General features: G+C 45.5%; 1 protein-coding gene across 1 annotated transcript in view; it reads right to left on the bottom strand.

Annotated features, from left to right (window-relative positions):
• Positions 1-18,457, bottom strand: part of LOC311233006 (cullin-3-like) — a 135,242-nt gene that overhangs the window by 77,067 nt on the left and 39,718 nt on the right. Inside the window, exon 3 of the mRNA XM_084319859.1 lies at positions 1,949-2,062. Within this exon, the coding sequence (XP_084175985.1) occupies positions 1,949-2,062 (114 nt within the window). The remainder of the gene's footprint in view (positions 1-1,948; positions 2,063-18,457) is intronic.

Raw genomic sequence — 18,457 nt, 5'->3', positions numbered from 1 at the left:
CAAGGCATGGTCGAAATCGTGGCAGGGGCGAGTTGCCTCTGTTACACTGGTGCCGTAGACCCGGATGCCTTGGGTGGTGTGAGTTTAGGGGGGGTGAATGTAACGGGTGTAAAACTCACTCCCCAGAGGCATCCAAACTGAGCGCTTAGAAGGGAATTCCTTTCTTGGCGCAGCGGTTTGTGATGTCGCCCGCAGTGCGGACGCCTGGGGTTCGACTCCCACTCAAGGCATGGTCGAATTCGTGGCAGGGGCGAGTTGCCTCTGTTACACACGCAACACTTTGATAAACATTGTTACTCAGCTGATAGAGTTGTACCCTTCTTGCTGTCTTGTCGTACAGAACTTGTAAGTCGCTTTGGATAAAAGCGTCAGCTAAATGACTAAATGTAAATGTGTGTGTGTGTGTGTGTGTGTGTGTGCGTGTGTGTGTGTGTGTGCCGCGCGCGCGCATGGGGCCATTGGGTGGGGCCGGGGGACAAATACACTGGAGGAAAGTAACCCAGCTCAGCACTGCCCAAATTATATCATCACTATTGCCTGTTTGAAGGATATCATCCTCAAATACATATACACCTACATGCCTTGTAGAATTCCACACATAAGAAAGAAAGATACTGGGATGAATAAACAAAATAGGAAATAAAATTTAGATAAGGTGCTACTGAGATGTTTTGGTGAGTTCTTTGTTTTCTTGTGGAAGTTGCCCTTCTTAAAAATGCATGAACATTCACTGATAATTGGTCTGTAGTGGAGTCTACAAGGTCTACATTGCCGGACCATGTAGAATCCGGACCTTGTAGACGGACATAATTCTGTGCATAGTTTAGTCTACACAGGCCATATTTCAAATAATCAAAATCTTACTTCATTCATCTTAAACATTCTTGATTTGGGGGATTGGTAGTTCCCATGAAATCTGAAGTTGTTCAAACGACAACAGCGATCCACCTTGAATTAAATCACACAGCCGAGTGAAACCTTGTTGGCTCAGTCACGAAAGGGGCTACTTAATTAATTAATCCAACCCACTTTATTTATAGAGCACATTTAAAAACAACAAAGTTTATGAAAGTGCTGTACAAGTCCCACAACATAAGATAAAGCTCGGCCACGAAGCTTCGATTGCCAAAAAAAGCTTCGAAGGTCAGCCCTAATACATACACACAGTCCTGAGAGAGAGAGAGAAAGAGACTAAATACATACACACGGTCCTGAGAGACAGAGAAGAGAGAGACTAAATACATACACACAGTCCTGAGAGAGAGACTAAATACATACACACGGTCCTGAGAGAGGAGAGACTGAATACATACATACACACGGTCCTGAGAGAGGAGAGACTAAGTAAATACATACACAGTCCTGAGAGTGGAGAGACTAAATACATACAGTCCTGAGAGGGGAGAGACACTAAATACATACAGTCCTGAGAGCGGAGAGAGACTAAATACATACACAGTCCTGAGAGAGAGACTAAATACATACACAGTCCTGAGAGAGAGATAGAAAGAGAGAGATAGAGAGAGAGACTAAACACACACAGTCCTGAGAGAGGAGAGAGATAAATACATAGTCATACACAGTCCTGACTGAGAGATACTAAATACATACACACGACCCTGAGAGAGACTAAATACATACACACAGTCCTGAGAGAGGATAGAGACTAAATACATACACATGGTCCTGAGAGAGAGAGACTAAATATATACATGTGATCCTGGGAGAGAGAGAGACTAACCATGTACATCAGAATGTCTCTGATCATCACTATGACTACTAACGTAACTAGTACTAACCATGTCCATCAGAATGTCTCTGATCATCACTATGACTACTAACCATGCCCATCAGTATGTCTCTGATCATCACTATGACTACTAATAACCATGTCTAATCATTATTACTAACCATGTACATCAGAATGTCTCTGATCATCATTACTAACCATGTACATCAGAATGTCTCTGATCATCACCATGGCTGTCTGGTGGTCATTCCACGCCTGGTTCAATGTCTGCAGGAAGTTGTTGTTTAGAGAGTTCAGAACGTCCTCTCGTACCTATGGAGCAGGGAGGGGGAGAGAGAGAGGGAGAGAAGTGTGTGTGTGTGTGTGTGTGTGGGGGGGGGGGGGGGGGGGGGGGTGATAAAACAGAAGGAGAGAGTTAATTTATTAGATGCTTCATTTAATATTGAATACTTAAGTTCTGGACATCTTCCTGAGAGAGACACACACACAGAATCCTGAGAGATCGCTAGTAACCAGCTCTAGTGACCAGCTCCAGTAAACAGCTCTAGTGACCAACTCCAGTAAACAGCTCTAGTGACCAGCTCCAGTAACCAGCTCCAGTAAACAACTCTAGTGACCAACTCCAGTAAACAGCTCTAGTGACCAGCTCCAAGAAAACAGCTCTAGTGACTGACCAGCTCTAGTGACCAGCTCCAGTAACCAGCTCTAGTGACCAGCTCCAAGAAAACAGCTCTAGTGACTGACCAGCTCTAGTGACCAGCTCCAGTAACCAGCTCTAGTGACCAGCTCCAGTAACCAGCTCTAGTGACCAGCTCCAGTAACCAGCTCTAGTGACCAGCTCCAGTAACCAGCTCTAGTGACCAGCTCCAGTAAACAGCTCTAGTGACCAGCTCCAGTAACCAGCTCTAGTGACCAGCTCCAGTAACCAGCTCTAGTGACCAGCTCCAGTAAACAGCGCTAGTGACCAGCTCCAGTAAACAGCTCTAGTGACCAGCTCCAGTAAACAGCGCTACTGATCAGCTTTAGTGAGCAACTCTAGTGACCTGCTCCAGTAAACAGCTCTAGTGACCAGCTCCAGTAAACAGCTCTAGTGACCAGCTCTACTGATCAGCTCTAGTGACCAGCTCCAGTAAACAGCTCTAGTGACCAGCTCCAGTAACCAGCTCTAGTGACCAGCTCTAGTGACCAGCTCTAGTGACCAGCTCCAGTAAACAGCTCTAGTGACCAGCTCTACTGATCAGCTCTAGTGACCAGCTCTACTGATCAGCTCTAGTGACCAGCTCTAGTGAGCAACTCTATAGTGACCAGCTCCAGTAAACAGCTCTAGTGACCAGCTCTACTGATCAGCTCTAGTGACCAGCTCTAGTGAGCAACTCTATAGTGACCAGCTCCAGTAAACAGCTCTAGTGACCAGCTCTACTGATCAGCTCTAGTGACCAGCTCTAGTGAGCAACTCTATAGTGACCAGCTCCAGTAAACAGCTCTAGTGACCAGCTCTAGTGAGCAGCTTTAACGCCAGGTGTGAACGCACTGAGATCTCATCACTCAAACCACATTTGGAGTCGCATTCTGGATCGCTTGAACACATTCTGTATTCTGTTAGCACATTCTATTCAAAAGCGAGCAGGGCCAGTTGAGACCACACTCAGGTGTGAACATGCGTACGTAGAGCTGGTCGGATCACCCAGATCGGATCTTGTTTTGTTTTCTTTGTTTTGTTTGTTTATTATTTGTCACAACAAAATACAGAATACTTTATGATGAAATGCGTGTTTCTGTAGGAGCCCCTGTACTGAGAGTGTGCTAAATACAGTCAAAAGAAAGTAAAAAAAGTTATTAAGAAGTAAGTAAAAAGTAAGTAAAGTCAATATACATATATACAATATACAATACAGAGTAAAATGAGTAACAGTGAGGTACAATGCAGAGGTACAAAACGTAGGGTAGGGTGCAAATGAGGTATGAATGTAGTGCAAATCTCTTTAATAATAGATACATATAAAGTGTGTTAAAGTGTCTAAAGTGAATAAAGTGAGTGGTAAGGTGAGTGTTTGTTTAAAGTGAGTGTTTAGATGTGGATGTGTGTGCAGTGAGTGTAGATGATGGGTTGTTACATAGTGTCATTGTCGTTGAGCATCCTGATGGCCTGGGGATAGAAGCTCCTTCCGAGTCTCTGTACTGGCCATGAGACTCCGGTAGCGCTTGCCTGACCGCAGCAGTTCAAAGAGGCAGTTGTTTGGGTGACTAGTCTTTGATTATTCTCTTAGCCTTGGCCCTGCAACGCTTGTTATAAACGTCCTGGAGAGTGGGAAGCCCACCTCCAATTGTGCGCTCGTCTGAACGGGCCACTCTCTTAGAGCCATATGAAATCCGCGATCACGGAATCGCGGACGGAATCGCGGAATTGAGCAATAAAAATGGAATCAACTGTAAAAAAAAAAAATTATATATATTTTCTTTATGTTGTGGGACTTGTACAGCACTTTGTTCAACTTTGTCAGTGCTGTAAAGTTTAAACCTTTTTAAATCTTAGACAAACAAAACACTTTGCTTTCATGAAATATTGTAAGCAGTCATTTGAGGCTTTATAAAAGCAGCACAATGAACACAAATCTGTCAGTGCCGAGTCCGACCTCATCTTAAATAACAAACAGCATTGCTTGTTGTAGTTAACAAAGAGAGGCAGAGTGGATTTTGCAAAAAAATATATATATATCATTTATATTTTTAAATAATCAAATTTTATTTTCATATTCGAATCCCATGCCCATCGAACGAAGCTTCGAAGTATTTAAGACAGCCCTATTAAATGGACTGTTATATCTTATTAAATTGTGGACATTTATTCATTCCCACTTATTAGACACTATTTCTGATGGTAAAATGAGCGTACAAAGCAAAATACAGAATTCTGAAATATTAAAACAGAAAAAACTGAATTTGGAAAAAAATAAAATGGAATTTGGAAAAAAATAAAACGGATTTCATATGGCTCTACACTCTCTGTAGTCTGCTGCAGTCTTGTGCGGTGCTATTCCCAAACCAGGAGGTGATGTTACCAGTCAGGATGCTCTCTATTGTGCACAATTAGAAGTTCTTGAGGATCTTCTGACTCACTTTGAACTTCCCTAGGCGCCTAAGGAAGTAGAGGTGTTGCCGTGCCTTCTTCACTACACTGTCAATGTGTGTGGTCCATGTCAAGTAGTAGATATGTGGACTCCGAGGTACTTAGAACTGCTCACTCTCATGACCGGTGCCCTGTCGATGCTGAGGGGGGGGTGTTACAGGCTGGGCTACAGCTCCGCCTTGTGGGCGTGCTGGGCCGGTGCCTGTATGATATGACGTGTCTCACTTCCTGGGGAAGGTGTGGTTTGTTTACTTGTTGCTTGGCAATACACGGCATTAAGAACCAGCGCGACTCGACTCTTTTATTGTACAGCTACACTTACAAACATGGTGTCAGAAGTGGGATTAGGAGGACCCAAAGAGGATTTATATACGGCCCGAAACAGCTGTTTGCAATAACAGCGGACGTTTATGTGTTGTTTGGGTGAGAGTTTGTGGCGACAATGGCATCCAGCATTCCGCCTCCGGAGCCAATGAAGATGACGGGAGACATTCACGGCAACTGGGTGAGCTTTCAAGCAGAGTTCGAGGACTATCTGCTTGCGACCGGGCTCAGCGAGAAGGAAAAGCCAGTACAGGCGGCGGCGCTCAGACGGTTAATGGGGAATGACTGTCGTCATATTTACAAACACAACCTGGGACTCACCGTGGCGCAACAAAAAGATGTGGGGGCTATTCTGACAGCACTGCAGCAATACTTCACACCGGCTAAGAACGTGATATTCGAGAGGTACGTTTTTGGCAACTTGAAACAGGAGGATGGAGAGCTGTTTGATGCTTTTGTTACAAGACTGAGAGAAAAGGCTGCCTCTTGTGAATATGGAGCTATTAAAGATGAACTCATAAGAGACAGGCTTGTCCTACGGATAACTGATGAGGGCGCTAGACGGCGCTTATTAAGAGAAAAGGACCTTAAATTGGATCAGGCCATCAGTATTTGTCGAGCAGCTGAGGTCATGGACAGTAGGTTAAAGACCATGTCTCTGGGCAGCGGCAGCTCCGGGCCTGGGGACAGCGTTAACGCCACACAAGGGCAGCGATATGGACGGAGGCCTGCCAGCAGGCCATCCGAGGCCAACACATCGGCACAGCCACAGAACATGAGAGACACTGGTGAATGCAAGTACTGTGGCACACGGCACAAACGTGGGCGTGACCAGTGCCCCGCCTTTGGTAAATCATGCCGTTCATGTGGCACGGCTAACCATTTTGCAAAAGTTTGCATGAAAAGAGGCCAGCAGGCTACCATGATGTGTTCACCAGCCCTGTTGAGTCTCTGCCCGGTGATATTCACTTTGAGCTGGACAGCACGGTGGCGCCGGTGCAGTGTGCTCCCAGGAACGTTCCAGTGGCCCTGAAGGCAGCTGTTAAAGCACAGCTGGATAAATATGAAGAAGATGGGCACTTGACCACAGTCACTCGACCCACGGACTGGATTAGCAATCTGGTCATAGTGAAAAGGCCAGACAAATTGAGACTGTGTATAGACCCAAAGCCCCTTAACCGAGCTCTGAAACGGTCCCATTACCTGATGCCCACTTTGGATGACGTGCTGTATAAGCTGCCAAAGGCACGTATATTCACGCTGGTGGATGCACGGGATGCATTTTTACAGTGCCGTTTGGACGAAGAGAGCAGCCTGATGACAACGTTCTGGACACCGTGGGGTAGGAAACGTTGGCTAAAACTCCCTTTCGGTGTGTCAGTGGCTCCAGAGCTGTACCAAAGAAAGCAGCATGAGCTGCTGGCTGGCTTGACGGGGATTGAGCCCATAGCTGATGATATCCTCATAGTGGGCTGTGGGGACACAGAGGATGAGGCCAACCACGACCATGACACGAACCTCGTCGCTCTGATGGACAGATGCAGAGAGGTAAAGCTGAGACTGGGCCTGAAAAAGCTGCAGTTTCGACTGAAGGAGGTCCGCTTCCACGGCCACATACTGTCCGCAGAGGGCCTCAAGGTTGACCCTGACAAGGTCAGGGCGGTTCTGGACATGCCAAACCCCACAGACGCAAAAGGGGTCCAGCGATGTGTTGGGTTTGTGAACTACCTGTCGAGGTTCATGCCACGCTTGTCAGCGGTATGTGAGCCTCTGAGGAGACTGCTCGACAAAGATGTGATGTGGCACTGGCTGCCCAAACATGAGGCTGCCATGAAGGAAATCAAGGCTCTGATCACGGCGGTGCCAGTCCTAAGGTACTATGACGTCCACAAGCCGGTCACCGTACAGAGCGACTCCAGTCAGACGGGTCTGGGCTGCTGCTTGCTTCAGGGGGGACAGCCTGTCGCATTTGCCTCTCGTGCATTGACCCAAACGGAGCAAAATTATGCACAAATAGAAAAGGAGTGTCTAAGCATCGTATTCGCCTGTCAACGCTTCCACTACTACCTATATGGGAGGGGTGATGTGACTGCAGAGACCGACCACCGCCCGTTGGTGTCCATCTTCACTAAGCCTCTCCTCAGTGCGCCAAAGCGCCTTCAGAGCATGCTCCTCACACTGCAGAACTACTCCCTGGCGGTGGTGTACAAGCCAGGCCCCGAAATGTACATAAGTGACACACTCAGCAGAGCCACCACCCCACCACAGAGAACAGATACACTGTACAGACGGGAAATGGTCTGCAGCATGCGGCAGGAGCAGTGGGACACGGCCGCCATTCGGCAGGCGGACTATCTGAACGTCAGCAGCCAACGTCTGGCACAGATTCGAACACACACTGAGGAGGATGTGTGTCTGCAAACACTCAAGTCAGTCGTGCTGAAGGGATGGCCAGACCACAGAGAGGAGACCCCTTTAGCCGTCCGGGACTATTGGGCCATCAGGGACGAGATAAGTGCACAGGATGGCGTGCTCTACAGGAGTCAGCGCATCATAATTCCGAAAGCTATGCGTCCGGAAATGCTGAGACGGATCCACTACAACCATGTGGGGGCCGAGGCGTGCTACAGACAGGCTCGTGATACACTGTACTGGCCCGGTATGCAAGGGGAAGTCAAAGATTACGTACAGCAGTGCTCCGTGTGCAATGAGTATGCACACGAACAACAGAAAGAGACTATGATGTCACACCCGCTCCCCACACGGCCCTGGCAGCTGGTAAGCATGGACCTGTACAGCTATGCAGCACAGAACTTTCTTCTGGTGGTGGACCACTATTCGGACTTCTGGGAGGTCGACTTGCTCCCTGACCTGTCAGCGGACACCACGATCCGACGATGCAAGGCACAGTTTGCTCGCCACGGGGTCCCAGACAGGGCCATTTCTGATGGTGGCGGCCAGTTTGCCGGTGGGGAGTTCCGGGCGTTTGCGAGGGAGTGGGGCTTTGAGCACGTTATGTCCTCACCGAGGCACCCGAAGGCTAACGGCAAAGCGGAGTCGGCGGTAAAGATTGTGAAGAGCCTGTGCAGAAAGGCAGACCGGGCCAGAGAGGACCCCTGGAAGGCCATTTTACATTGGAGAAACACACCCACTGAGGGTATGCAGTGCAGCCCTGCACAGCGGCTTATGTCGCGGAGACTGAGAACCCTTCTCCCTGTGGCCGACCAGCTGCTGGTACCTCAGGTCGTCACAGGGGTCCCGGATAAGCTGAGAGTGAAACATCAGGCAGCGAAGTTGATGTATGACCGATCGGCGAAGGATCTGCCGGAGCTGAACGTCGGCCAGCCCATACGGATGAAGCCACTCCCGGGTGACAGGACGGGCCGATGGAGAAGAGGCGTGTGCCTGCAGCAGTTGGGACTCCGGTCCTATCTGGTCGACGTGGAGGGAACTGCGTATCGCCGCAACAGGGTTGATCTCCGACCAGCAGAAGCGGCCCCTCCCCAGCCGTCAGTTCACCCAGAATTGGCCCCAGAACAGCCTGCGAGGGGGGGAAGCACCGAAGAGGTCGTCAGCGGTCCTGAGGAGTCTCCAAAGTCATCAGCCCCGAGGTCGACGCCGTCTTCCCCGCAGACTGGTAACACACCAGGCCGTGAGTTACAGGCCCGGGCCTTCTCCCGGAGCGGGAGGCCGTTACGGCCTCCGGACAGACTTAACCTCTAGGTCGCACACAAACTGAGACTGTCTCACACGCACACATGCACACACACACACACACACACACACATAGTCACGCTCGCACCCCAGCACACAAGGACTGTGCACATGCGTATGGACTGTAAGATATAAAAAAAAAAAAAAAAAAGGGAATGGGAATGTGGGAAAATTGTGATTCTGTGTTTAATTGTGGTTGTTATTGATGAGGTGTTTTGATACTACTTAGGTCTGCACGGATTGATGTTGTTACTTACTAAAGGAAGGGAGATGTTACAGGCTGGGCTACAGCTCCGCCTTGTGGGCGTGCTGGGCCGGTGCCTGTATGATATGACGTGTCTCACTTCCTGGGGAAGGTGTGGTTTGTTTACTTGTTGCTTGGCAATACACGGCATTAAGAACCAGCGCGACTCGACTCTTTTATTGTACAGCTACACTTACAAACAGGGGGGGGGGGTCTGAACAGGTCTGAACAGGACCAAAGAGAGAGAATCCTTTCACTGCTGGCATGGAGATAGGGATCAAGCAGGCTACCTTGGCCAGTTTGGCCCACTCTGTAATTATTTTCACCGGAGAGATTTAAATAGGTTGGACTTCAACAGATTTTCCTGGTAAATGACTGGATAAGGGAAGCCCTGGTTGAACCACTATAGAGAAAAGCAGTGGTGGTAGGTTGATGCAGGAAGTGGTTTTAGAAGAGGCAGGTTTGATGAGAGCTGTACTGCAGAGTGAGTCAGCATACTACCGATACTGACCCCTGTGTCCCTGAGGAGAGAGAGACTACATACTGTATAGGGCTGCTGCGGTTACCGCAATATCGCGGTATTGCCATCACGTCACGCCCACCGCAGAGTCACGCTGATTACCGCATCACCGGCTGTTTTTATTTTTTTTAATAATAATAATTATTATTATAGTTGTGTATAGCCTATTTTCTTCACGCCATGTGTTCGAAAGTTTCCACTCACAGTTGCGCATTTTTTTTAAAATTTCATTTATCATCTTTTTCCCCCTCCTTTTTCCGATTCCGAGTCGTTATGCCAATTCCCAACTCCCTTCCTGGTTGTTGCGCAGCCCCCCCCCCCCCCCCCCCCCTCCCCCCTACTGTTGGTCCGAGAGGCCGGAGACTGTCGCATGCTTTCCTCCGACGCATGTGCAGCCAGCCGGCAGCCAGCCTGGCAGCGCAGATTCTCACTGGGAGAGTGTAACGTGTGCAAGGTCGCACTACCTCTCTCCAGATCCTACCCTCGCTGTGCAGGCGCCCCGACCGAACTGTAGGGGTCGCTGTCCACAACGCCCAGGACCCACCCACGGCTTCCCTCCCCCTAACTCAGCCAAACGAGTTAGTATAGCGATCAGCCCAAGCCAAGGCAATGCTGACCGCAGCCTCTTGCATTGGTGATGAGCACAATCTCCGCTACGCCACCTGACCACCCACAGTTGCGCAGTTAACATTCTGATCTAACGTGCTTTGCTGCTACGGAAAGTTTCCGCTTTGAATTCTGCTAAAAACATGGATCTTGTAGCGAAACCCAATTTAAGGGCATTCGGATGCCGTGAATGCTGCCGTTTTGATCCCGAAAGAAGATGGAGTGGTTACGGTTAGCGAGGATAGGTAAGTTCTGGTTCTGTTCTGGAGCAGTAGATATGCCATATTGTGTGTAGGGCTGCAACGATTAGTCGACATAATCGACGATGTCGATTATAAAAAATCGTCGACGAGGAATTGTTGCGTCGATTAGTCGTTTAAAAAAAAAAAATATATATATATATATATATATATATATATATATTTTTTTTTTTGCACTACCTATCTTTGTGAAAGTGGCTTCTCAGCTCTGGTCCAGCTGAAGACTTCTTAGCTTAACATAACAGACCGACAGTAAGTTTGGGGGAACTAATGGGATAACTGGGGATGTTGTTTGGTCCTGACAAGAGTCTCAAAGCAACTCTGAGGTCATGCTCAATGTCCAATCTGTTCCTCTGCTCGGTCTTCAGCTGGACCAGAGCTGAGAAGCCACTTTCACAAAGATGGGTAGTGAGAAAAAAAATATATATATATATATATATATATATTTTTTTTTAATATAATTTTTTTCGATTAGTCGACTAATTGAAAAAATAATCGACAGATTAGTCGACTACCAAAATAGTAATTAGTTGCAGCCCTAATTGTGTGTGTGTAGGTGTGTGTAGGTGTGTGTGTGTGTGTGTGTGTGTGTGTGTAGGGGCCTGGGTGTGTGTGCGTGTGCGCGCGTGTGCTAAGCGCAGCTGCCCGCGTTAACGTCAGTAAGTTCGCTCCGGGTCTGTAACAGGTTGTAGAAAGAGGCACCTGGTAGAATAAGCTCAAATGTACTCCTGGGCCGTGTTATGGTATGTGTTGAAGGGAAGCCAACTACACATAACGTTAGGGATTAAACTGTTGGCTATCTAATGTAACGATAGGGCTGAGTGAGCAGTTTAAAGGAACACTCCAACATTTTGGGAAATGAGCTTATTTGCCATCTACCCTGGAGTTAGACAAGAAGATACATACCTTTTTCTTCTCTGTGCATGCAGTAGGAGTAGGAAGACGTTGGGAACTAGGCTAATGGAGGAACCTACTTCCAGTGACTGACGCTAAGCTAGGCTAACGGTGCATGTCTTCCTACTCCTACTACTGCATGCACAGAGAAGAAAAAGGTATGTATCTTAACACTTTGATCGCCGGGGTTAAATTCATAATTTACCATCCCTCGCCAGCCCTATTTAACATGGAGAAGTTCCCCTTCTTTGCAGGGCTATAACTTTTTAAATTGTATTGCTAAATTGACATTACTATGGCCCATTCAACGTCCTATATCTATTGTTCAGGGTGTAGCAACGTTATACTTTTTCATTCACATATTCATACTAAAATACGGTCTAAAGTATAAGTATGTTTTTATCGTTTTCTGCAGCCTTCTCCAGAACTTGATTTATAGCCCTAAATGCATTATATTTACGATCAAATACAGTTTGGTAGGAATCTGTGCGAGATAAAAAATTTCAACTGGACGTGCTTCTAGGAGTTACTACGTATGATCTGATGTTGACCTGATGGGGGGGGGGGGGGGTCGTTTATAATTCCGTGGGCAACATTATCATTCATCTAGTGTGGGTGATATGATCATTAGAGCAGTTAGTATCGAAGACGTTACAAAATAACGCTGAAACTCACCGTATCTTCCTCGCGCCGTTGGGAGATGAGCGTGGAACAGAATTTTTTCTATTATGGGATGTGGAAATATCCGATCCATTTCCAGGTTGTATACCGGTAATAGTATATACGTCCAAATCATGTTGTTTATCGAGTTATTTGCAACCGACAGGGTTTGTACACCTTTTCCAAGGCAAAATGCAAGCACTTTTCAAGCATTTTCAAGGTGCATTTTCAAGATTTTCCAGCATCTTATGCGGCTGTGGTAAATTAAATATTTACTCAATGATTATTTCACTTCTTCCATCACATTAAATCAGATGTTATTGTGCTATAAAGTTATAAACAACCAAAATTATGTAGACTTGGCATCATATATAACCTGGCTGAGCCCATGTGTTATGCAGTAACCTTACTGTATATCTGTATGTCGTGTATGTCATAAATGTCATGATGAATTGAAAATGGGGGACCCTGATGTAAACAAGACGAAAGTATTGCTCTGGTCTGCATCCCCTTAACAATTGTGTGTATTGAGCCGTACTGTATTGTACCCATTCTGCAATCTGTTAATAACGTTTTCAATCAAACGTGACGAGCCAGGCCAATTTTAGCATGTTTATTTATGGAATATGCAATCTAACAGCTAACGTGAACTTACAGTTAATTACATGGATAATAATGTAGTTAGTTCATTCCAGGCCACCATTAGGCTCTAAAATTCATAGGCAGTAGCCTATAAATGAAAATGAAATATAAATGCATAATATCATAATGATCCATTTAGATTAGATGTCAACATTAAACAATAAACACTCTTAAAATTAAGTGCAACCAGTGAGATTAAATTAAAACACTTTGTTTTATTTATAACATGATGTTGCTCCTTTTTATTTAGGCAAGAAGCATCAAATTCTGATGAAAGCACGACTAAATCCAGGTCCTGCATTAGTGGATTATTTCCAGCAGACAAGCAATGCATCATGCAGCACAGCTACATCCACACCAACAAGCAGCAGTGTAGTGAGAGCCAGTACAGTGGAAGCAGCCAGTGGAGTAGCTTGCAGTGGAGTTGCCCCTCTACCATCCACAGGCTCATCCAAGAACCAGTCAACTAGCAACACCACAGGCACCATTAAATCATTTGTTACCTCTAATCCAACACTTCAAGCTGAAATATGCTGGGCAACAAAAGCTGTAACCAGCCACTATTCCTACCATTCATGTAATGACATGGGGGCCATGTTTCAAACAATGTTTCCTGACAGTGAGATAGCAAAACAATTTACTTGTGGGGAGAATAAAGTGGCATACCTCACCACATTTGGGATAGCTCCTCATTTCTCTTCCCTGATGAAGGCCAAAGCCAAGAAAGAATCTGGATATGTACTTCCGTTTGATGAGAGTCTAAATCGGGAAATGAAGAAATGCCAGCTTGACATGCACATGAGATTCTGGGATGATAATCGAGTAAACTCAAGGTATCTGACATCTTTTTTCATGGGCCATCACACCGCAAAACAAATACATGAGAAGGTTGAGGCAGTGTGTTCGGATATCGGCTTCCAAAACCTGATTCAGCTGTCTATGGATGGCCCAAATGTTAACTGGAAGCTATTCTCCCTGGCCCAGCAAAACATAGTGATAGAAGAACAAACAGGCAAGACGATGCTAAATGTAGGAAGCTGTGGTTTGCATATACTACACAATTCCTTCAGAGGAGGGTGTGCATCCACAGACTGGGAGCTAGGAAATGCTCTGTCGAGCCTTAAATGGCTATTCAAAGATGTTCCAGCTCGTAGGGAGGACTATACAGCAGTCACTGGTTCCTCGTCCTTCCCTCTTGACTTCTGTAGTCATCGATGGCTGGAAAATGTGGAGGTGGCTGAGCGTGCACTAGAGATTTTGCCTTCTCTGAAAATGTACATTAATGCAGCCAAAACGAAAATAGTAACGGAACCATCTACTAAGTCTTTCAAGACTGCTCAGATGATTGTTCAAGATGACCTCTTCCCAGCAAAGCTCAACTTCTTTCTAATGGTGGCTAGGGAAATAACACCATTTTTGAAGTTATACCAGACCGACAAACCCATGCTGCCGTTTATGAGTGTGGATCTCACCAATATGCTGAGGAGTCTAATGGAGAAGTTCATCAAGCCCAGTGTCATGAAGGACGCAACTACCACAGTGAAGCTTCTCCAAGTTGATTATGCTGACCCAGTCAACCACATGGATGTCACCAAACTGAGTGTGGGATTTGTCACAGAGCGAGCTCTGCAGGAGCACATGAAGAAGAACTCAAATGCTGAGAGGCTGAGGCTGGAGTTCAGGCAGAACTGTAAGGTGTTTTTGCTGAAGATGGTCTCCAAGCTTTTTGAAAAGGCTCCACTCAAGTATCCTCTTGTTAGAAGCATCTCTGTCCTGGATCCTAGGGAGCTCATCAAGAGCAAAGAGAGAAGCATTTTCAATTCATCATAACCAGTGTTGTGCTAGTTACTGAAAAATAGTAACTCAGTTACTTTACTAGTTACTTCATTTCAAAGTAACTTCGTTACTGTACTAGTTACTTACACCCAAAAGTAATGAGTTACTGTGAAAAGTAACTATTTAGTTATTTAAAAAAAAAATAAAAAAAAATAAATTGCTCAAGTCCCATGCCCCATATACTCAAAATCGGTTGATCAACTTGACAGTTTCCATTCACATCACCGAACTCTGCTAAGCAATGTGGTCTAGAGCGTTTCATTATATATTCCCTCCCCGCTGTATGTATATTTCTCTCCCACCCACCCACCCCCTCCTAATGTACAGTCCCCTCCCCATCATATGTATATACTCTGTCAGGATCTAGGGGTAACAGTACTGTATATTTGAATACCGCTTATGTCACAAATGTATCAGTACTAAATACCTATATGTCCCTATGCCATAAATGTCATGTATGTTGTGTATGTCATAAATGTCTATATGAATTGAAAATGGGGGACCCTGATGGAAACAAGACAAACGTCTTTCTCAGGTCTGCATCCCCTTAACAATTGTATGTATTGAGCCGTACTGTATTGTACCCATTCTGCAATCTGTTAAATAAAGTTTTCATTCATTCATCCATTCATTAATTCATTCATAACCATCTTGCAGCGTTGTTATCAAAGCATTGCAACGTTAGAATAGTTAGGATATCAATTGTGCATGAAAGGACTATATTTATATTGTTTGATTAGTATTATGAGATTCCCTGGCAGATTTCGTACAGTCAAAATCCGTTGATCTTGAGTTTCAGTGAACACATTGCACTCACCGTCACCAGTCTGCGGTGGTCGAGATGTAACGTTAGTCCAGTTGACTCCAGCAGCCCTTCAAACATGTTCTTTATCTCGTTTCCATGTTGTATATTAATTATCTCTCCAAGTAGTTGCTAAATGGTTTGTTAGTTCGTTATTATTACTGCGTTCTTATTATGTAGATTCATAGCGAGCGTCCTCTTGTTGTTTACTGTAGAGAGCGCCTATTTCTTTCAGAACGTCAGTGGCCAATCAGAAGTGCGAAACCAGAATGAGGCTACGGAAAGAAATAATAATAATAATAATACTTCGTTTTATATAGCGCCTTTCAGTCTACAGTAAACAAAACAAACGCAGGCGAAATAAGGATGCTCGCTATGAATCTACATAAAAAGAACGCAGTAACGAACTAACAAACCATTCAGTAATGTAAGTAGCGTTACTGAATTTCAAAAGTAATGCGTTAGAGTACTAGTTGCGGCAAAAAGTAACTTCGTTTCTGTAACGCGTTACTTTGTAACGCGTTAGTCCCAACACTGATCATAACATTTATGACATACACATATACAGTACGTTACTGCGTTCCAACCAACAACTGCTCCACACCAGTCTCCGTAAATGTTCCGTTATAAAAATAAAATACCATTTCAATACACAACAAGTGAAAGGAAATTAGCTAACGTTGATTCGCCTAACGTTAAGGCTTTGCTAACTTACATGCTGCGTATTTCAAAACACTGCGGTGAAAACAGAGTCCGGTAAACACAAGTTTGTAATTCCAATAGTGTATTCTGCCTGGGCTGTTACTTGACTATTTCGATTATTGAAGTGGTATTTTTAAAACTAACATTTACGGAGACCGGTGTGGAGCACTTGTAGTGTCGAGCCAAACTGAGACACGTTAATATTATGATCCATTTAGCTCACCTTGCATGTGGCTCGAAAGTGCACTCTCCCCCATCGTAAAAATCTTCAAGTCCTTTCTGCATATTTTGCAGACGGCTACTCGAGCATGTTCTCCTCTTTTCAACCATGACTTATTTGATATTTTCGAGCCAGAGCTCATTGAAACGGCAGCCTCCCGGCATTTTGACCACACACACGCGCGCGCTGTTCTCAGATGGCACAGCTAAAAACACTACGGGTCGAGGCAAGCCACATTTCATTTTGCGTGAAAGGCGATTGCAAAATAAGCTCACTCGAATCGCTCCGACTTATTTTATTTCTTTGTCTAAACAAACCAAACTATTCAGTCAGATAGCGATTTATTATTAAAGTATAAAGTGCAATTACAATTTCAGTAACTTTCCAGCACTTTATACACAATTCAAGCACATTTAAAACCTTGAAAACAGCACATTGAAATACAAGCATTTTCAAGGAATTCCAGCACCCGTACGAACCCTGAACCGATCGACATCCATTGTGTCAAGAAAGATGGAGTCCTGCTAATGATAGCGAGTGCCCGGACGAAATAAGGGTGAGCACCACTTAATCCGCATCACTTCCTGTTTGGGCGAGCGGCCGATCGGCCACCAGATGGCGCTCTTGAACCGTTGGAGAATTGAGAGGGGCTCACCAGTACATATAATGTCTCCGGGGGAGAAATATGATTTCGATCACAGATTTTTGAAATATTGATATCAAAGATGCTGTCCAGCGTCTTCGGCAGAATAAGTGTTACAAAGGATCAGATTAAACCGAATATATATATTTATTGATTGATATATATTGCATAGTATTTGTATATCGTTTGATATCCCTTGTATATTCCTTGTACATATACACGGAATATCCCTTTAGCCCAGACCATAATATTTCATTCCCCTATTGGACAGCGGTCCACCGGCGCCAGGGACCAGCCTCCGGAGTCAGGTTCAAAGTCACCGTCAAGACATGTCTGGACATGCCCGGCCTTGCCCAGGGATACGCGACAGAAATGAGATTGGCACTAGTTTGTTCACCGTGCATATAAATACGGCGCAGGTGAATACAGAAGCACTTAGTCTTATTTAGTCAGAAGTCAAGAGTTACCCAATAAGTTGAAGCCTCACCCACGATACAACGTGCGGTGAAGTATGGCCTGTTTGGCCCCAGAATAGAGCATTGAGACCGCGTGCGAATTAATAACTGAATTGTCAGAGTTTGGCGCTATACCGTCGAGTGCGACATATTTCTATTAAGTCAATAATAGTCTATTTGTGTATAGTGTATCGTGCGGCTAAAGTTCTACAGTGACCAGCATCCCCAACGCTTCCTCGTATTAGCTAGAGTTCTTATCCAGGCTGGGCTGCTTTCATGGCGCTTTCACCCGAGGAGACCTAGACGAGAACCGTGTGGACATGTACACTGGATTAATCTACCCGACGACTACATAGCCCTTTGCGGCTGGAATATATTTGCTTTGGTCCTGTGATTTATGGAGCGGAGAATCGCCGACGCCTGCACGTGTTGGATTTACCCCGCGAGGAGCCAAGTCGAGTCGGCGCCTCAGAGAGCCTGAGGCCGGCTAGCTTTCTTCACTGTGGAGCTACAATCTACGGAGAACAGCTGTATTCGTCTGTGGATCAAGAGGCTATTGCACCGTCTCCTGTACTTTGAGTCTCCTTAGTCATCGTTGACCAGACTCTCTACTACCGACAGATCTTCTACCCCTGCTGGCTTACAACCAGGGGGACCCTTCCAGTATCTCCCGCTATATATTACTAGTGTACCATAGATATAATTCCCTAAGATTCAGGTTGTATAATTACCTCCTGCGTAACCAGAGAATGGACATTCATTGTTGATTTGCCTACGCACATTCCTTTGCCTTACAAGTGCATTCAAAGTATAATCGAGAAGTATTATGTACCTTTTGCTGCAATAAATACTTAAAGACAACTTTGTGTAGAACCGGTTCATTGTGGGAAGTGTTCATTATATTTATATATCATGTACTGTATGGCCAGTAATTAAAGTACATAAAGCGGTAGTGGTTTAATGATACCATACTTATCAATACAGTCAGGGAATTGTACCCCTCAGTTACAATAAGCATGGCGGGGAAAGACGCCGAACAGCGTCTCCGGCGATTAAAG

Source organism: Notolepis coatsorum (assembly GCF_963971535.1).
Source record: "Notolepis coatsorum genome assembly, chromosome: 1".
NCBI lineage: Eukaryota > Metazoa > Chordata > Actinopteri > Aulopiformes > Paralepididae > Notolepis > Notolepis coatsorum.
The sequence above is the reverse complement of the archived record's forward strand: the minus strand, read 5'-3'. Positions and strand labels throughout refer to the sequence as shown.